The 22,023-nt window shown below is 46.9% G+C and overlaps 1 protein-coding gene across 2 annotated transcripts in view; it reads right to left on the bottom strand.

Moving 5' to 3' along the window:
- LOC144507548 (uncharacterized protein C3orf20-like) overlaps positions 1 to 21,696 on the bottom strand; it is a 102,369-nt gene extending 80,673 nt beyond the window's left edge. For both annotated transcript variants that reach the window (XM_078234688.1, XM_078234689.1), the window contains exons 1-4: positions 21,395 to 21,696; positions 13,746 to 13,807; positions 13,564 to 13,664; positions 11,940 to 12,460 (exon numbers count right to left, since the gene is read on the bottom strand). In XM_078234688.1, coding sequence (XP_078090814.1) covers positions 11,940 to 12,460; positions 13,564 to 13,664; positions 13,746 to 13,784 — 661 coding nt within the window. In that variant the 5' untranslated portion in view covers positions 13,785 to 13,807; positions 21,395 to 21,696. The remainder of the gene's footprint in view (positions 1 to 11,939; positions 12,461 to 13,563; positions 13,665 to 13,745; positions 13,808 to 21,394) is intronic.
- Positions 21,697 to 22,023: the final 327 nt, after the last annotated feature.

Genomic DNA, 22,023 nt, shown 5'->3' with positions numbered 1-22,023 from the left:
TAAAGGCTCAGATCACAGTTACCTACCATAATCCCATATCCCTCCTCATCCACCTACTCAGTTTAAGCTTGTACTGTGATCTGGTTCCTCCCTCAGCCAGCGACACTGATGGTAAACTCCACACTCTCAGACTTAGAAATAGAACATAGAACATTACAGCGCAGTACAGGCCCTTCGGCCCTCGATGTTGCGCCAACCAGTGGAACCAATCTAAAGCCCCTCTAATCTACACTATTCCAATATCATCCATGTGTTTATCCAATAACCATTTGAATGCTCTTAATGTTGACGAGTCCACTACTGCTGCAGGCAGGGCATTCCACACCCTTACTACTCTCTGAGTAAAGAACCTACCTCTAACATCTGTCCTATATCTATCACCCCTCAATTTAAAGCAATGTCCCCTCGTGTTAGCCATCACCATCCGAGGAAAAAGGCTCTCACTATCATTGTCATTGATATAACAGTTACAATCTCTTGCTGCAGCTTCACCTCTTAGTGAGTCTGAATTTTCCACTGCCGATAGTCTCCATCTGGTCACAATGCTCAGCTCTACAATGTCGTGTAATATTAGCTCCACATCAATCACCGTCCTTTTCCCAACGGTCCATATGGTGACTGGCAAAATGATAGAGTTTCATTGCCAACCCTTTGCTCAAAGGCCAGACTGCTGTAACTGATTCGCTGACTGGTCATGACGTTTTTACAAAGGTTTTTCTTGACAACTGAAAGGGTTTAATCACTTCCCACAGTAACACAACGATCCTTACCCACGCTTACTGTGTGTCTGACTGAATAAATATTGGGAAATGCAGGAAGAGTACAGTACTACTCAAAACATATTCAACAACAGCTAGGGTTTCTAAAGTGTCTTTAATACAGTAAAATGCCCCCCCTCCCCCAAGACTTTAAGTGGGGTAATAAAACAAAATTAGATGACATCCTCTGACAAGTCAGACAAGTCAGAGGATGTCACAGGACAGCCCTCTCACCTCAGGAAGCAACCAATTGAACCTTTGTTGCACCAATCCAAAGGCAAGTATATCCATCCTTAGGTAAAGAGACCTAAGCTGTAGATAGCGCTCCAGGTGTGGGCTCACTAAAACACGATACAATTACAATAAGACTTCCTTATGCTTATGCTCCAGGCCTCTTGCAAGAATGGCAAACATGTCATTTATCTTCCTGGTTGCTTGTTGTACCTGCATGTTAACTCTCTGAGATCAAAAGGGTTGCCTGATACACCCTGCCTGATATTCAGACTTACTGTGCATGGGTCCAATGCAACACTCCCCTTTCAGTGCCGATGGCCAAGTCCAACTTCAACCCCAGAATGTCCTTTGGGCAAATGATCTGCCTGCTTTGAGCTCCCAATGAAGTTGCATTTTACCTCCACGAGTCCCTGCAGGCCCCATCCCCATCCCCAACCTGCACCGACATTAAGATTCAAGTTAGATTAGCAGCTGGTGAAGGTCCAGATAGCTGCCAGAGGTCAAGTGAAGGATGGATGAATGGGCAAAGAGACCAAGTTAATATTTAATTTATTCAGTTCAGATGTTCAGACATGATCAGTTGCTGAAATGTTAGTTTAATGTGTTTGCTCTTCAAGCCCTGATTGGGCTGCTGTGCATTTCCAGTATTTTCTGATTTTGGTCCGAATAGTTTGAATAGTGTTCCCAATTGTACACAATGGGGGGTTGTGCAAGAGAACAGTGCAAATAATAGTACAAAAGGCAGGAATGGGGGCTATTGTAGATCTGGAGCAGCTGACAAAGATAGAAATGTAATAGGAATGAAACATTTAAACATATATATTTCATAGTTGATAGTTATATTCCTATTCTACATAATATATTCTATATGAACTAACTCTTTGCTTGTGTGTGCAACAGGTCAATGTGATGTGTTCAGTGTGTGGGTGAAGAGTCAGCGTTTTTCCCACTTTTTGTGTGCTAGTTTGATTCTCATATTGAGCCGACACTGCAGGCTAATATTGATGTGGTGAAAGGGGGGCTAAATGGATAAGATTCTGCAGCAGCAAGTCCTCAGCTGTGCCCCTTCAAAGACACACAAAAACTGGGTTCCTCACAGTCCCAGACTAATTTTTTTTAGAGTAACCCAGAGAAAGGTCGGCACAGTGGCACAGTGGTTAGCTATGCTGCCTCATGGCTCCAAGGACCCGGGTTCAATTCCAGCCTTGGGTCACCGTCAGTGTGGAGTCTGCACGTTCTCCCTGTGTTTGCGTGGGTTTCCTCTGGGTGCTCTGGTTTCCTCCCACACTCCAAAGATGCGCTGGTTAGGTGGATTGGCCATGTTAAATTGTCCCAAGGTATGTTGGGTAAATGGATTAGCTATGGGAAATGTTTGGAGTTACGGAGATAGGGCGGGGTAGAGGGCCTGGATGAGAGGCTCAGTCAGAGAGTTGGTGCAGACCTGATGGGCTGAATGGCTTCTTCTGCACTATAGGGATTCTACGAATAAGGTTTGGTCACCAGACATACAGTGTGCGGTTCATGCCCTGGCACTCATGAACCAACCGCCCAAGTATGGTCAAATAGTTCCACTGCCTTCTGGATACCTCAGGAGAGTTGAAGGCTAAAGGTGTAAACTGTCACAAAGAATCAGGAGTGGAACTGAGGTCTAAATAGGTCATCTTTTCAGCAGCAACTCCTGCAACCAAGCCAGTGCTAAACGTAATGCTTTTCACTCCTTTGGACTCAGCTGGGGAGGTTGAGAGAGGCATCCTGATGTTTGGGCAGTCCAGGGTCTCCTTAATGCTTGCCCCAGGTTGTGCTCTGGAGTGGACTCTCCAGTTTCACTGCAGAGCATGAACACAACATAGGAGCCAGCAGTTACGAGTGGTATTCCAACTCTATCAGCGTAGAGAATGGGTGCTGATGGTGGGAGGGATCACCATGTCCCCCTGGCCAGTCACTGCCCACCTCAATCCAGCAGCACCTCCCCCCTCACACCTGCCCTGACTAGTAACCTTCTGACCCACCATGGCCCATCTGGATCACTGGCTTCTTGGAGCTTAGCGTCAACAAGTGGACAGAATCCATCGGAAGAGGCAAACACACAAAAAGAAAGAGGATGCCAACTCTTTCATTAGTGAGCTTGAACAGCAGGACCACATGCATGGGAGTGATGGAGGATTTGCAGCTGGTCACTAACACAATGAGCTGTGATCAACCTGGGATCTGGCAGGCTGAGCATTGACATAGTTTCTGTACAGGAGAGCAGGCTCACTGAGAGCAGGTCACTGAAATAACACTTTCATCCAGCAGGGGGAGGGCTCAAAGGAAACGTGTGGGAAAAGTTTAGGCTTCACTGTAAGGAACTCGCAATTCCCAATGTTAGAACTCTCTGCCAATCACCATCTGCCTCTCACTTCAAACAAGGCCAGTTAACCTCTTGCATATCTATAGTCCAAACACTGTGCTCCATTCGAGAGGTGAAGGGTCAGTTCCAACGAGGAGTTTGACCCTGTTATCAGCAAAATCCCCAAGTCAGAGCCCCTTTATCTACTGGGAGCTTTCGGTGCAATAGTGGGTGCGGATCATGAGGCCTGGCCCCTCCTGCCTCGGATGTGATGACAGTAAGAAGTTTAACAACACCAGGTTAAAGTCCAACAGGTTTATTTGGTAGCAAAAGCCACACAAGCTTTCGGAGCTCCAAGCCCCTTCTTCAGGTGAGTGGGAATTCTGTTCACAAACAGGGCATATAAAGACACAGACTCAATTTACAAGAATAATGGTTGGAATGCGAATACTTACAGCTAATCAATTCTTTAAGATACAAACAACGTGAGTGGAGAGAGCATCAAGACAGGCTAAAAAGATGTGTGTTGTCTCCAGACAAGACAGCCAGTGAAACTCTGCAGGTCCAGGCAAGCTGTGGGGGTTACAAATAGTGTGACATGAACCCAATATCCCGGTTGAGGCCGTCCTCGTGTGTGCGGAACTTGGCTATCAGTTTCTGCTCAGCGACTCTGCGCCGTCGTGTGTCGTGAAGGCCGCCTTGGAGAACGCTTACCCGAATATCAGGGGCTGAATGCCCGTGACCACTGAAGTGCTCCCCAACAGGAAGAGAACAGTCTTGCCATCGGATGTGATGGCCAGGGAAAGATCATTTCAGCTTTGCTGCTCCCGGGAGCTACCAGTAATCAACACCTTCTTTCAGAACAAGCCATGTCACAAAGTGTGCTGGAGATATCCCAGATCAGGGCATTGGCACCAATTACATCTGTTCTTCACTAGATGTGACTCTCTGAACTGTACTCTCAACACAGGCAGCTATCAGAGTGCTGAGTGACACAGTCACTCCCAGGTGTGCACCAGGGTTAGGATGAAACTCTCAAAGTTTTATCATTCAAAGCAGTAATGCCAGGCCCCTATCAACGTCAGCCACTGCCTGCCCAATAAAAATCAGCAACTCCTGAACAGACACACGCCAACAGCATTCCTAATTAGAGTATAGAAACAAAAAGGAACTTGGAGACACAATCTGCAACACCACACTCTCAACATATGGGAAGCAAGAGTGGGAAAGTGCTAACTGGTTTTGAGACTGACATCACTGTGATGGAACCTGTCATTAAGGCCAAGTGGTCCACTCTTATTAATTAGAAAGAGAGATTGGAGTGAGAGGATTCTGAATGCACTAAAAGACCCCCAGTGTAAAGGCCAGCAGACTGCTAGGCAGTGTGCCAATGACAACTGGCTACAGCCTTGCCAGAATATCCAGATGTGCTTTGACCCAGGGATCAAAAAGGCAACATGTCCATCTGCAAAGAAAACGGCTCCACTGGAAACAAAGGCAGGAAGGTCATCACCGACTGCAATAAACAGATGGGGAGATGGGTGGAACACTACCTCAAGTTGTATTTGAGGGAGAACATTGTCCTTGAGGGAGCACTCGGTGCTTTAGAAAACCTGTTTGTCACGGCAGAGCTAGGTGTCGAAACCACAGTGAAGGAACTGAACAAAGCGAGCGACTCACTTGTCATGGGCAAGTCTCCAAGTGCTGATGCTCCAGAAGGATCCAGTACATTAAGGGTTAACCTGGGATTGAGCATAGTACACCCACCCGTGATGTCAGAAGGCACCTGACCTAGAGTGAGGTATAGAGTTAGGTGGCAACATGTCAGGACAGGCTATGGAGTCCTCTCCATACCTTTACCCCCCCTTAGTGTACAGAGCTCAGTAATGTTAAGAAAGACTTCCTGGTAAGTTCTACAAGACTACTCCATGGTATCTAAGCAGTGCACTTCATGGGTAGTGAAAACTAAAGCAGACAGATGCTACACCAACTGAACTCAAGCATGAGAAATCAGCACTACCTCAGCATCCACACCTACATATCTGTTGCTGCTAGAGGAAGGGTGTAGACTATATGTGTAATGGAAATATTGTGACTCTGTGCAAGAACAAGGGTGACCGCAGCGACTACAACAACTATCGAGCCATCACCTGGCTGAGCATTGTGGGAAGAGTATTTGCCCCGGTTGCAGGTCCTGGTTGAGCACATTTACCCCAAGTCCCAGTGGGGTTCCAGAATTGCAAAATCTATAACTGACGTGACCTTTTCAGTCTGGCAGCTGCAAGGGGAAAGCTGCGAAGAGAGCACAGTAAACTGTCTTCACTGAGCTCGTCCAAGGCACTCAACCATGTGACGAGAGGCAGACTATTTAAGCTGCTGGAGAAAACTGGCCGCCCACTGAAGCTGCTCCATGGCATCTCCTCCCTCCTGACATCATGATGGGTAAGGTCAGCTATGACAGGGCAACATCGGAAACCTCCGAGATCCACAGAGGGGTCCATCAGGGTTGTGTTTTAGCACCAACACTCTGGGGTATTCCTCCCATTGCTGCTGTCAGATGGTTCCAGGTTATCCAGAGAGGGTATTGACTTACCTATCAGCACTGATGGAAAGCTGAGATCCAAGACAATGGTACACCAAGTCCTTGTCAGAGTGTTCTGTACGTTGATGATGGCGTGCTAGCACTGGAATATCTGTAGTGGCAAATGGACAGACTCTCTCACACCTGGAATGAGTTTGGTTTGACCATCACCATCAGGATGACAAATGTCATGTTCAGGATGCTGCCTAACACCATCCATCAGAATTAACAATGCGATGCTGGACACTGTTGATAGCTTCACATATCTCAGCTCCACAATCACCAACAACCTGTCACTTGATGCTGAAAACAATACACACATCACAAAAGCTGCAGCAGTTATGTCCAAGCTGAGTCAGAGAGTGTGGAACACCAAACTGTGAGTTTACCAAGTCTGTGTCCTCAGCGGAATCCTCTACGGCAGTGAGATTCGGACAACATACACTAGACAGGAGAAAAGGCTGAACAATTTCCACCTTCACTGTCTCAGACACATCCTCGATATCTCTCAGCAGGACAAGGTCACCAACACAGTCTAAAGATGTGTGGGTTAGGTGGATTGGCCATGCTAAATTGCCCCTTAGTGTCAGCGGGACTAGCTAGGGTAAATGCATGGAGTTATGGGGATAGGGACTGGGTACCATTGTGGTTAGCGCAGACTTGAAGGGCCGAATGACCTCTTTCTGCACTGTAGGATTCTATGATATTCTATGGAGCCTGCTTATACCATCAGCTTATACTACTGCTGAGCCAATGATGTCTGTGTTGGGTCAACCACATTCGTGAGATGAATCAAAAACAGAGAATGCTGGAAAATCTCAGCAGGTCTGGCAGCATCTGTGGAGAAAGAATAGAGCCAACGTTTCGAGTCATTCTCTCTCCACAGATGCTGTCAGACCTGCTGAGATTTTCCAGCATTTTCTGTTTTTGTTTCAGATTCCAGCACCCGCAGTATTTTGCTTTTATACACTTGACAAGTCTATCTTACTGAAGAACACTTTCCCATTGGCTCAATTAGAAAACAAATCTTCACTGGTAGGCAGTGGTTAAGTATCATTCTCAATCACCTTCTTTCCAATTCACTGAGAAGAGTGGGAGGGGTTCTCATAGAAACTTATAAAACTCTAACAGGGTTGAGAGGGTAGATTCAGAAAGAATATTCCCAATGGTGGGGGAGTCCAGAACTAGGGGGCATAGTTTGGGGATAAGGGTTAAATCTTTTAGGACTGAGGTGAAGGTGTGAAATTTACTGCCAGAGCAAGTAATTGAGGCCAAAACGTTGTGTGATTTCAAGAAGAAATTAGATATAGCTCTCGGGGCAAAAGGGATCAAGGGATATGGGGGGAAGAGGGGTATCAGGATATTGAATTCGATGATCAGCCATGATCAAAATGAATGGGGGCGGCACGGTAGCACAGTGGTTAGCACTGCTGCTTCACAGCTCCAGGGACCTGGGTTCGATTCCCGGCTTGGGTCATGTCTGTGTGGAGTTTGCACATTCTCCTCGTGTCTGCGTGGGTTTCCTCTGGGTGCTCCGGTTTCCTCCCACAGTCCAAAGATGTGCGGGTTAGATGGATTGGCCATGCTAAAGTTGCCCCTTAGTGTCCTGAGATGCGTAGGTTAGAGGGATTAGCGGGTAAAATATGTAGGGATATGGGGGTAGGGCCTGGGTGGGATTGTGGTCAGTGCAGACTCGATGGGCCAAATGGCCTCTTTCTGTACTGTAGGGTTTCTCTGATGATTCTATGATTCTATGAATGGCAGAGCAGGCACGGAGGGCCAAATGGCCTCCTCCTGCTTCTAGTTTCTATGTTTCTATTTGTTTACAATCTCCACAAATCTGCATGGACCCACTGAACTATTGCAATGGCTCCGGCCCATTCACTGCTTTTCACCTTAATTGTCCTTATTTTTTCTCATCTATTTACTTACTGCTTCTAAGTGTGCAAGGCCAAACCTTGAAAAATGTTGGCGGTACATTCTCCTTTATCTTGACTTTGGCCTTGTCATGCCTAATGTTTTGTCATTTGATCCTCCTTGTTCAGAGATCACTTTGTGCTGTCTGATCACTGATTCCTACAATAACTTGCCCAGTTTAACCCTATTTTCTTAAACCAATTCGTTCCCATCAGAGAAACTTTGTTCCCTCCAACTATATCCAATGGCAAGTGATAAGATGGATCATCCAGTCTAACACTAATCTCTCCTACCACTGGAATACTGTAACTGGAATAACCAGTCAGTTTCACACCAGTTTTGTGTAAGGGAATATGGGATTTCTAGTGCTCTCTCCCCGAGATGACGGGCACTGTTGCAGATACATCAACAGCAAAAGCAAGTTATGAATCTCAGGCTCTCATTTCTAATGTGGCCACTGGAATTTTATCTCCTTCCCTTTGAATCCCATCAGCTGTTTTTCTTGTTCTCTGACGGATTATAACTCCTGATCTCACTACTCAATAACATCACCTTCTGTTTGCATATCTATCAGATGCGCATCTAAGGTTTTCCAGCCTCCTGAACTAGCTCTGGGTGTAGCGTGACCCCGACCTGGTGCATGGCTGTTACCTGGAGCTTTAGCACAACCTGGAGCATTACTGTGTTCTCTCCTGCATACCACCTGAATATGACTGACTTTCCCAAAGGCATAGGGGGCCTTTAAATGGTTGGTGGCTATCATAGTAAGAGTAGCATCTACATTTCTGACTCTGAGACTGGGAACTTGGCTCCTGGGGCCCGGATCTCAGTGAAATCTGCCAGCTCAGGAAAAAAACTCTCTTGTAATACAACATCTGGGCACATGTTTGAATGGCAGTGGGACAGGCATTCTCCCACTCTGCTTCCGGACTCTCCCCCGCTGCCAATCCCGCAGTCCTGCCACAATTACACCCCCTCCCCTGTGCCACCCTGGAACATATTAGAAGGGAACATCAAAATGATTGATCACTTGTGGAGTCAAGAACATAACAGTCCTGCAGTCTCCTGACTGTTTGGCTGAGTTTCTCCCATCCTGTCCGTGCCAATCCTGCTGCCATTGAAAATGGAGAATTCGGTATCATTCAAAACCCAATTCACTGCAGCGGGACTGGAGAATCCCAGCCAAGGTCGGAGGTTTTCAGTGTATCTTTCTCCTTCCCTTTCTCTCTGCTCACCTTCCCTCCCCAACCCTACACATAGAATTATAGGGGGCGATTCTCCCATTCCGACGTGCTAATCCTTTGGTGGGTTGGAATGGGAGACATGCACGTGCGCTAATTCGCACACGCGTTCCCGATGCGCGCGTGGCTCCCACCGCTGGGTCCCACCTGCCAGTCTGTAGACAGGATCGGACAGGGCTGGAGGGAGGCCAGCGATCGGGTCGGGCTGGGGGGGAGATAGTCTGCTGTGGGGGTCTGCCTCCTGGGGGTGGGGGAGGGTGTCTGCCGCCTGGGGGGGGGGGGGGGGGGGGGGGGGGTCTGCCAGGGTGGGAGGGATCACTTTTGTTGGGGGGGTTTATGGAGATCGGGACACTCCTGGACGATGGTGGGGTCAGGGGCGGGGGGGGGGGGGGGGGCAGCACTGCAGGGGTCCTGGGCTGGCCAGCAATCGAGGTGGCCAGCAAACTGTAGGCTGACAGATCGGGGCCACTGTGCATGCGCAGAGTTCTGGAACTGTCAGACTATGGCGCGAATAGGCCCCGCACCCCAAGCTTTTAATGATATTCATGATTGTGACCTTTGCAGTGCACAGAGTGTGGGAGATTCGAGTGTGAACTCCCACTGAAAAAACAATTGTGATTTACACCAGTTTTCCTGCCAATTCAGCACTTCGAACTTTTTTGGGAGAATCGCCCCCAGAATCCCGACACAATTTAGAAGGAGGCCATTGGGCCCATCAAGCCTACATCGACAACAATCCCACCCAGGCCCTCTCCCTGTATTTACACTGCTAATCCCCTGACACTAAGGGGCAACTCTCTTTCTCACCTCAGTCTTCCTGGAAATTTCTCCTTTCTCTATTTTTCTGATCTGTGGCCAAGATTTTCCAGCTGCACCCACCAGCTTCCCCACCGCTAAATCCCTACCCCCAAATCCCACTGACAGTCTTCCAGTCCCACTGAATGTTGATGGACTTTTGGCTGTCCCACTGTATCCCCCGCAGTGGCTGCTGTCATTGTAGGGCTAGAAAATCCTGGCCAGTCTCTAACTCTGACATTGGCTCAGTGGCAGAGCTCTTTCTTTGAAGTCGGAAGGTTGTGGGTTGAAATCACAGAATCATACAATGCGGAAGAGGCCCTTCGACCCATTGAGTCTGCACCAACACGGGAGAACCACCTGACCTCCCACCTAATCCCATTTACCAGCACTTAGCCCACAGCCTTGAATGTTATATTTTGCCAAGTGCTCATCAGGTACTTTTTAAAGGATGTGAGGCAACTTGCCTCTGCTACCCTCCCTGGCAGCCCATTCCAGACTGTCACCACCCTCTGGGTAAAAAGGTTTTTCCTTACATCTCCCCTAAACCTCTTGCCCCTCACCTTGAACCTATGCCCCCTCGTGACTGACCCTTCAACTAAGGGGAACAGCTGTTCCCTATCCACTCTTTCCCTGTACCTCATAATCTTGTACACCTCGATCAGGTCGCCTCTCAGTCTTCTCTGTTCCAACGAAAATAACCCAAGCCTATCCAACCTCTCTTCATAACTTAAATGTTCCATCCCCGGCAGCATCCTGGTGAATCTCCTCTGCACTCCCTCCAGTGCAATCACATCCTTCCGATAATGTAGTGACCAGAACTGCACACAGTGCCCCAGCTGTGGCCTCACCACAGTTCTAAACAATTCCAACATGACTTTGTCGCTTTTGTAATCCATGCCTCAATTGATAAAGGCAAGTGTCCCACCCTACTAACATGCCCTTCCGCCTTCAGAGATCTGTGGACAAACAGGCCAAGGTCTCATTGTTCCACTGAACTTCCGTGTGTCATGCTGTTCATTAAATACTTTCTTGTCAAATTACTCCTTCCAAAGTGTATCACCTCACACTTTTCAGTGTTAAGTTCCATCTGCCACTTATCTGCCCACCTGACCATCGCATCGAAATCTTATCATAGAATCCCTACAGTGCAGAAGGAGGCACCCGGAGGAAACCCACGCAGACACGAGGAGAATGTGCAAACTCCACACAGACAGTGACCCGAGCCGGGAATCGAACCCGGGACCCTGGAGCTGTGAAGCAGCATTGCTAACCACTGTGCTACCGTGCCGCTGTGCTACCTATGCCTTCTAGTTTTAGTCTCCCTTACCTTTGGGAAAAGATATTGACTATCTAGCTGCCAAAAGGCTTTGCTGAAATCCATGTAAACTTCATCATGCACTACCCTCAGCTACACACCTGGTCACCTCCTCAGTAAATGCAATCAAATTTGTTATCCCCTGGTATCACAGATGACAAAGCCACACTGACTCTCCTTGATCAAACCCTGTCTCTGCAGATGGAGATAGATGCTCTCCTTCAGAATTTTCTCCAATAGTTTCTCTACCACTGACGTGAGACTCGTTGGTCTGTAGTTCTCTGGCTTATCTCTGCAACCCTTCTTACATAGCAGGACCACATGAGCTGTTCTCCCAGGTCCCAGAGGTGTAAGCACAAACAGCACTCCACTGCAGCACTGAGGGAATGCTTGACTATCAGAGGTATTGGCTTTTGGGTGAGATATGAGTTTGAGGCCTTCTCACGGGGACCTAAAATATCCCACGGGCAGTATTTTGAAGATGAGAGCAGTGGAATTCTCCCGGGCCTCCTGACCAACATTTATTCCTCAACCAACAACAAAATAGATGACCTGGTCATTTATTTAGTTGCTGTTTGTGGGAGCTTGCTGTGCCAAATTTAGCTGTCATGTTTCCCACTTAACAACAGCGACTGTGTTGACTATGACGCGCTTTGGGATGCTCAAAGGCTTTGAACAGTGCCCTGCAAATGTAAATCTTTATTTCTATAGCTGAGATAGCACTAAGCAAGTGAAGCACTGTGTTTGGTGCCTGGGACTGACTTACGATTGGTTGAAACGAGTGAAATGGGTTCCTGCTCAAATTTCATGATCATTTTATCTTTCAGCTCGTCTGGAAACACGATAGACTTGACCCTGCTTTTGGTTAACTCGGCTGCATTGCCAGGTGACAGACTAGGGCTTCGGACCAGTTTCTGTGAGGGTCCCCTGGTATCACAGATGTATTTGCAGGCTGCGGTTGGCCATCTCTTCCTGTTGTAGGCCACCTCCTTGATGAAATCACTCCAGTGGTAGTTCAAAATGTTCTCCAGACCTCGCGGAAATAGGATTCCAGCAATTTTGCAGTGAAGAATCATCCCATGAATCTCGGTCAGCAGAGAAGAGGCATTACTTTTCAGTTTCTCAAAATAATTCATGTGCTCACTTTCATCAGCATATGCAGAAGTAAAGACATTAATCCCAACGGCAGATGAACTGGGTCGCTCAGAAATATCAGATGCAAGGGATCTCCGTTGTTTAGTAACGAAGGGTGAAGGAGGTGAAACTAGCATTGTGCTCCCAGGTCGCCTGAAAGTAATGGAAGAGACAAACTGGAATGAATTAATGTCCCAGATTTCAGAAACCATTGCCAAGAGACAGAATTACACATTACTTACAGGACAAAGACAGACCATTCACTTTCATTAGTTCACATTCATGTATATAATCCATAAGTGCCTCCTTCCCCATTACTTCATCGAACCCCACAGCTCTGTACTCTTTTCTCCCTCACGTCCTTAGCTAGATTTCCCTCAAATGCAAATGCATCTGTTTGGGGGGGGGGGGGGGGGGGGGGGAGGTGGTTGCAGGCAGTGGTTGGGTGGAATGGTAATGCCATCAGGCTGCTAATCCAAAAGCCCAGGATAATACAGAAGGCAGCCAGCGGAATTTAAATTCAATGAGTAAAATCTAGAATTAAAGGCTGCTCTTGGCAATGACGAGCCTGAAACAATCGGCAATTATTGTAAAAAGCCAATCTGATTCACTAACGTTCCTTTAAGGAAGGAAATCTGCCATCCTTACCCAATCTGGTCTATATGTGACTCCAGACCTACAGCAATGTGGTTGACTCTTAACTGCCCTCTGAAACGGCCACTCAGTTCGAAGGCAATTTGGGATGTGCAATAAATGCTCGCCTTGCCAGAAACACACGTAACTCATGAAAGGATCAAGAAAAATCCTCAGTGTGCTAAATATTAGGCTGACAACCAGTTTAAGATTGTCACTTGGGATTGCAGTGCATTAATTGCATTTGAGTTGCATTTGCATTTGCGTTACTGATAGCTGCATGTTCTTTGCAGACAGAAAGAACATGTACACACATTGCCTTTGTTTCAGCTAAACAAAATAGGTGATAATCATTCACTGGTTCATTGCTCAGGGCAATGCCTCAACCAATCAAGGTCAAGCTGCCTGGTTTAAATTTTCAAACAAGGCTTGGCAGTTAACTTTCAGTCATCAATAACTGGTGTATTCTCTATGGCAAAGGTTCTACCAATCAGAGTCCACTTGCCAACCAATCAGCACTCTTCTCATACAGTATTAATGCTGCACTGTTTCTCTGTGTTGTAAAATGCAAGTACTGAATGAATGGTGCTTCTGCGCTGACTAGTGACCATCAGTTAGCTTACCTGTGTGATACTTTACTTAGTGACTTGGCTGGACTCGATAATTCAAAACTTCCAATGTCTGGCACATGCTTCCGTGGTTTTTTAAAAATTCTAAAACTTGCCTGTGGAGATAGAATTGAATTCTTATTATTAATTCTCCATTTTTTGGTTAATTGTGTTTAAAGAAGCTGCCATTTTCTTACCTGGTCAAAGAAAACCAAATCATCCGTTTTCAGAGCCATTGTTTAAGATTGCCTGAAATCACCTGTTCAAAGACACATGTTAAAACCATTAATTCATATTTTTATTGTGCTCATTGAAGCATTGCTTAGGTTTTCTTGATAGAGGAGAAAGGAAAGGCAGGCACCTTTAACTGGGGAGCCTCTATTCCCACAGTGAGATCTTGCTTTGGCAGGGGAGCGAATTGGAGTGTCAATCAGCAAGAAACTTACCTTTCACTCATTGAAATTAATAGCCAGAAACTTAGGACTTGTTACAAATTGGCTGACAAGAGCTCGGTCTGTGTAACATTCTCCTCCCTCTGCTACCAAATACACAACCCTCCTCCTCAAAAGCACTAGCCTCTGCACCAACTCCAATATCATGGATCCCATTCTTTTCATTCATTATTAATCTTATTCCACCCCAAGGAAACTCTGCATAGGCAGGTTCAGATAAAGTGCAATTACACTTCTGGAGCCTGTTCGGGTTCACTGAGCGAGAATTTACCATGCCCAATGGACCCTAACCAGCATGTCTTCCAGACTGTGGGAGGAAACCGGAGCACCCGGAGGAAACCCATGCAGACACGGGGAGAACGTGCAGACTCCGCACAGACAGTCACCCAAGCCAGGAGTCAAACCCGGGTCCCTGGTGCTGTGAGTCAGCAGTGCTAACCACTGTGTCACTGTGCCGCCATGGTGAAAAAGAATAAAAATCTTCATCTGGCTTTTCTGAGCTAGATATTGAACCTCACTGCTGCAGAATGGTTTCTCACCATTCGAGTTGTTAATAAAGAAGATGATTGAGCACACGACCTCCAGCTCTGTGACACTAGCCAAAACCTAATATTACCTTGAATGACCAGGAGGGGGTAAAACAGTGCGAGGAAGAACTGAGACACAAACTGGGCTAATTGCTTTAACTTCAGGTTTAGAGCACAAGACTTATCAGGGCTGAAGTTGGGGAGAGGGAATGGGTACACAACCACCAGAAAGAATATATACTAATCAAAAAAGCTCAACAACCAAGATTGTATGGGATTGAGACAGGCCAAGGGACTGGAAGGATAAACTGCAGAGCCTTAATGTCCTTGAAAAGAAGCCAATAGAAACTAGGACTTGCAACCAAAATCCTGATGGAAATCAGGAACAAGAAACAAGACAAAGCTGAACAGTAACTGTCAGGGAACGAAGACATCACACTTTTTACAAAAAGTATATAAGCTCTACCTACCTAATTACCAAAATAAAAAAAGATACTTTTTAAAATAGCTGAAGCTATGTCTGTCTATGACCTTTGAACTAATATCATTATTCATGAAGAGAGTCTAACAATTCCCTGAGGGGTGAAGAGACCAAATTCCAAGGGAACTATACAAAGGCCGTCTACATTTTACAAGCGAGGCCTGGCCAACTGGAGCTGATTCGGCTGCCAGAACAAAGAACCCTGCAGCCTCTCTTTAATGGAACATTAACAATCCCAAATGAAAGGATAGACATCCTTTGTTAAAAGCAAAGTGGAGAGGTGGGATTCGTGTGGTATGACCTCTCCCAGCAGGAACCAGTAATATTGCGTTGTGGTTCGAAGAAGCTGCAGTCTGCCATTTTTTCAATTAACTAGCAGCACATAAAGTGGGCTCCGTCCCGCTGAAGACCTGGTCCCAGCTATCTATTTCAATCAAACTTTTGTACTATTGTCTACAAAACAGATTCATCTCTGTGCGTATCTCATCATGGAAATCATTTCTGCTGGAAAAGTGAATGATCCAGTATCAGTTTTCAACCTGCTGACCATTGTGAAGGAATACTTCATTGGACTTTGATTCTGGACATTGGGCTCATGTGATATTTTCTCTGTGTCTTTTCCCCTGTTAATCTTCCTTTCTCTATCCCTCTTTTACTCTATAAGTGTGCAAGGCACTCGAAATACCAAACTGAAGGGTTGAGAAATACGCCACCGCTTATAAAGTAGGTAGCAAATGAAAACATCTTTCTGTTTATGGAGGAGCGTGGTGAGAGGAGAAATCAGAGCCGCTTAAATGAACACCCCTCCACTCAGGATGAGAACACTCACACTGATAGGAGGGAGAGCGCGAATGTCCTCAACGTCAGAAAGAGATCAGAACAAGATCAACGAGATTGGTCAAGACACCTCAGAGACTAACCCTGTGAAATCTAAGACTTGGGGGGGTGATGTAGGAGAATATAAATAGAATAGTGATAAAAACATGCTGGAGTGAGATGCAGAGTGAATGGTTAACATCAGAAGCACATGATGCTGATGTAATGATGATGTAGTATCACATGATTGAGTAACAGAGATCTGGAGGATGAAGAAGTTCCAACCTCAGGCAGAGGTCCCAACATACATATTTTAACTGTAAATAAAGAGTAATAGTTATAACAAACTGCAGTCTCAAGGGGAATGTGGTGGCATGGTGATATTGTCATTGGACTATTAATCCAGAAACCGTGGGTTCAAATCCCACCACGGCAGATGGTGAACTTTGAATTTTTAAAAATCTGGAATTAAAAGTCTAAAAATGGCCATGAAACCATCCGATTGTTGTAAAAAACCATTTGATTCATTAATGTCCTTCAGGGAAGGAAATCTGCTGTCCTTACCTGGTCTGGCCTATATGTGACTCCAGACCCACAGCAATGTGGTTGACTCTTAAATACTTCTGAAATGACCTAACACTTGGTGCAGGGATAATCAGAGATGGGCAATAATTGCTGGCCTAGCCAGTGACCATCATAGAATCCCTACAGTGTAGGAGGCCATTCAGCCCATTGAGCCTGCACCGATAACAATCCCACCCGGGCCCTATCCCCATGAAACCATGTATTTACCCTGCTAGTCCCTTTGACACAAGGGGCAATTTAGCATGGCCAATCAACCTAACCCCCACATCTTTGGACTGTGGGAGGAAACCGGAGCACCCGGAGGAAACCCATGCAGACACAGGGAGAACGTGCAAACTCCACACAGACAGTGACCCAAGCCGGGAATCGAACCCAAATCCCTGGTACTGTGAGGCAGTAGTGCTAACCACTGTGCCACCGTGCCGCCCCTATCTCATGAATGAACACAAAAGATGTCCTTTAATAAAAGCAAAATACTGTGGATGCTGCATTTCTGAAATAAAAACAGAAAGTGCTGGAAGGACTCAAGATGCAGAATCTTCCCAATAAAATTCAAAGTGTCCTAAAGTCTGAAAATGGGAGAGTTCCACACCGGATTTTTGGATGAGTTCGGCACTGCAATCTTCCCACACTCTGTCAGATTTTCCACACTGTGGGGGTGGGGGAGAGGGGGGGGGGTCCTAAGCTTGTTGGGGAAACCGGCTGCAGGGCGCTCGGGCGCCATTACACAGGGAGCCCTGATCTCTCAGTGAACTGGGAAACCTCCTCCCAATCCCCCACCCCGGAACATCAGAGCCTCCCCATCATCTGCGGCATGTTCTCCCCCCACACCACATACTTACTCCAGCTAGTCCCTCTGACACAAGGGTTAAATTAGCATGGACTAACCCGCACATCTTTGGAGTGTGGGAGGAATCCCACGAAGACATGGGAAGAACATGCAAAGCTGACACACCAACACGGGTTGCCCGGGGAAGCAGCCAGGAGAGTGTAAACAGTCATCCCAGACTTGTTAATGGGACTGAAATATATTCAATCCGATGCAAATCGACTTTGCGCCCTTTCTGGGCACGAGGCCAATCTCACCAACAAAACCAGACTTTTGGCCTCGTGTGCAATCTTAACGGCTCCCCGCACTGCCTGACCGGTGTGGTGAGCTATAAGATCATACCCAGCACGTCTGGCTGCCTCTGTGGAGAGAGAAGCAGCGTAACATCTTAAGTTCAATATGACTCCTGTTGGGAATCACAGCTCGGTCAAAACTGGTGGGGTTTTCCAGCACTTCCTGCTATGTTACAGATTTGTTCTATCCAAAAAGGCAGCGCCCCACCACCTTCTCAGGGCAATTAGGGGTGGCTAATAAATGCTGGACTTGTTATATCAGCCATGAATAAATAAAAACACACACTTTATTCACGTGGACTGACACACACAAACACTCATAGATACCTAAAAACAAACACTGAATAATAAAACACCGAACACAGATACTGGCAAACACAGATACACACTCAAATACACAATCGCATAATCACACTGCACACACAACACAGTCACACTGCTCACACAACACAGTCACACTGCACACACAACACAGTCACACTGCACACACAACACAGTCACACTGCACACACAACACAGTCACACTGCTCACACAACACAGTCACATGGCACACACAACACAATCACACTGCACACACAACACAGTCACACTGCACACACAACACAGTCACACTACACACACAACACAGTCACACTGCACACACAACAGTCACACTGCTCACACAACACAGTCACATGGCACACACAACACAATCACACTGCACACACAACACAGTCACACTGTACACACAACAGTCACACTACACACACAACACAGTCACACTGTACACACAACAGTCACACTACACACACAACACAGTCACACTGCACACAACACAGTCACACTTGACATACAACACAGTCACACTGCACACACAACAGTCAGACTGCACACACAACACAGTCACACCGTACACACAACACAGTCACACAGTACACACAACAGTCACACTACACACACAACACAGTCACACTGCACACACAACACAGTCACACTGCTCACACAACAGTCACATGGCACACACAACACAATCACACTGCACACACAACACAGTCACACTGTACACACAACACAGTCACACTGTACACACAACAGTCACACTACACACACAACACAGTCACACTGTACACACAACAGTCACACTACACACACAACACAGTCACACTGCACACACAACACAGTCACACTGCACACACAACAGTCACACTGCACACACAACACAGTCACACTGTACACACAACACAGTCACACAGTACACACAACAGTCACACTACACACACAACACAGTCACACTGCACACACAACACAGTCACACTGCACACACAACAGTCACACTGCACACACAACAGTCACACTGCACACACAACACAGTCACACTGTACACACAACACAGTCACATTGCACACACAACAGTCACACTGCACACACAACAGTCACACAGCACTCACAACACAGTCACACTGCACACACAACACAGTCACACTGCACACACAACACAGTCACACTGCACACACAACACAGTCACACTGCACATACAACACAGTCACACTGCACACACAACACAGTCACACTGTACACACAACAGTCACACTGCACACACAACAGTCACACAGCACTCACAACACAGTCACACTGCACACACAACACAGTCACACTGCACACACAACACAGTCACACTGCACATACAACACAGTCACACTGTACAAACAACACTGTCACACTGCACATACAACACAGTCACACTGTACACACAACGCAGTCACATTGCACACACAACACAGTCACACTGCACACACAACAGTCACACTGCCTACACAACACAGTCATGCTGTACACACAACACAGTCACACTGCACGCACAACACAGTCACACTGCACACACAACACAGTCACACTTGACATACAACACAGTCACACTGCACACACAACAGTCACACGGTATACGCAACACAGTTACACAGCACTCACAACACAGTTCACACTGCACACACAACACAGTCACATTGCACACACAACAGGGTCACACTGTACACACAACACAGTCACACTGCATGCACAACACAGTCACACTGTGCACACAACACAGTCACACTGCACACACAACACAGTCACACTGCACACACAACACAGTTACACTGTACACACAACACAGTCACACTGTACACACAACACAATCACACTGCACATACAACACAGTCACACTGCACACACAACACAGTCACACTGCACATACAACACAGTCACACTGCACACACAACAGTCACACGGTACACGCAACACAGTTACACAGCACTCACAACACAGTTCACACTGCACACACAACACAGTCACATTGCACACACAACAGGGTCACACTGTACACACAACACAGTCACACTGCACGCACAACACAGTCACACTGTGCACACAACACAGTCACACTGCACACACAACACAGTCACACTGCACACACAACACAGTCACACTGCACACACAACACAGTTACACTGTACACACAACACAGTCACACTGTACACACAACACAATCACACTGCACATACAACACAGTCACACTGCACACACAACACAGTCACACTTGACATACAACACAGTCACACTGCACACACAACAGTCACACGGTACACGCAACACAGTTACACAGCACTCACAACACAGTTCACACTGTACACACAACACAGTCACACTGCACGCACAACACAGTCACACTGTGCACACAACACAGTCACACTGCACACACAACACAGTCACACTGCACACACAACACAGTTACACTGTACACACAACACAGTCACACTGCACACACAACAGTTACACTGTACACACAACACAATCACACTGCACACACAACACAGTTACACTGTACACACAACACAGTTACACTGTACACACAACACAGTTACACTGTACACTCAACACAGTTACACTGTACACACAACACAGTCACACTGCACACACAACAGTCACACTGCACACACAACACAGTCACACTGCACACACAACAGTCACACTGCACATACAACACAGTCACACAGCACTCACAACACAGTTCACACTGCACACATAACAGTCACACTGCACACACAACAGTCACACTGCACACGCAACACAGTTCACACTACACAGACAACAGTCATGCTGCACACAGGAAAATCACACTGCACACACAACACAGTCACATTGCACGCACAACAGTCACACTGTACACACAACACAGTCACACTGCACACACAACAGTCACACTGCACACACAACAGTCACACTGCACACACAACACAGTCACACTGCACACACAACACAGTTACACTGTACACACAACACAATCACACTGCACACACAACACAGTTACACTGTACACACAACACAATCACATCGTACACACAACACAGTCACACTGCATACACAATACAGTCACATTGCACACACAAGTCACACTGCACACACAATACAATCATACAGTACACACAACACAATCATACTGTACAACCAACACAGTCACACTGCATGCATAACAGTCACATTGGATATATGAAAATCACACTGCACACACAACAGTCACACTGCATTCACAACATCATCACATTGGACACACATGGTCACACTGCACACACAACACAACCACACTGCCCACACAAGAAAATCAAAGTCATATACTCCCCCTCCCTTGCACACACGAATAATTCTGGAAACGATGGAAATCTGAAATTCACACAAGATGTTGGCAGCACTCAGCTACAGGCAGCGTGTGTGGGCAGAGAGACAGAGTTCACCTCTCGGCTCTGTCTGACTATTCACACCGTGACTAAAGGAGCTGTACCAGGAGCTACTGTCAAATAAAGTTTATCAGCTTCGACACCCCCTCCCCACCCCGGCCCCCGGTTCAAACCTCAAAGGACAAAAGCGCCGGAGCTGGAGTCTAGGCTGTGCCCCGCTGGGATGTGCCGGTGGAGTGAGTGCTGGGCTGGAGATTGCGGCAGCTCCGGCTGCTGTTGCTGGGAGCGGGCTGTGTGCCGGCTCTCTCCCGCGGTGTTTCGGCGTCTCCCTGTTGCCGGGGTGACAATGTGTTTAGTTCCAGTTCCAAGGCTGACCCGGCTGGGCTGCCTTCAGAAAGGGGCTGGGCTGCTGCTGCTGCTGGGGGCGAAGGATCCTCTCTCCCACTGAGGGCAGGCTGCTCTGCCACCGAGACACACCGAGGCTGCCCACTGAGTGGATATTACCGAGTTGGACAGCCTCAGTGCTGACAATGATCAGACTTCACAAAATGTGTGTCAAAGTGAACTGCCCTGGACAAACCCTACAGTTTATATATAAATATATACATATAGGTTCAGGAGGGAGAAAACAGTTCCAATGTTCAAACTCCAGTAAAAATTAGGATAAGAAATCAAGAAATGGGGAGTGAAAGTCTCTGTTCTGTGAAGGGCCATCCTGACTCGAAACATTAACTCTGTTTCCCTCTCCACAGATGCTGCCAGACCTGCCGTGTTTATCCAGCGTTTTCCATTTTTATTTCAG

The sequence above is a fragment of the Mustelus asterias genome, chromosome 19 (assembly GCF_964213995.1).
Source record: "Mustelus asterias chromosome 19, sMusAst1.hap1.1, whole genome shotgun sequence".
Classification (NCBI taxonomy): Eukaryota; Metazoa; Chordata; class Chondrichthyes; order Carcharhiniformes; family Triakidae; genus Mustelus; species Mustelus asterias.
The sequence above is the reverse complement of the archived record's forward strand: the minus strand, read 5'-3'. Positions and strand labels throughout refer to the sequence as shown.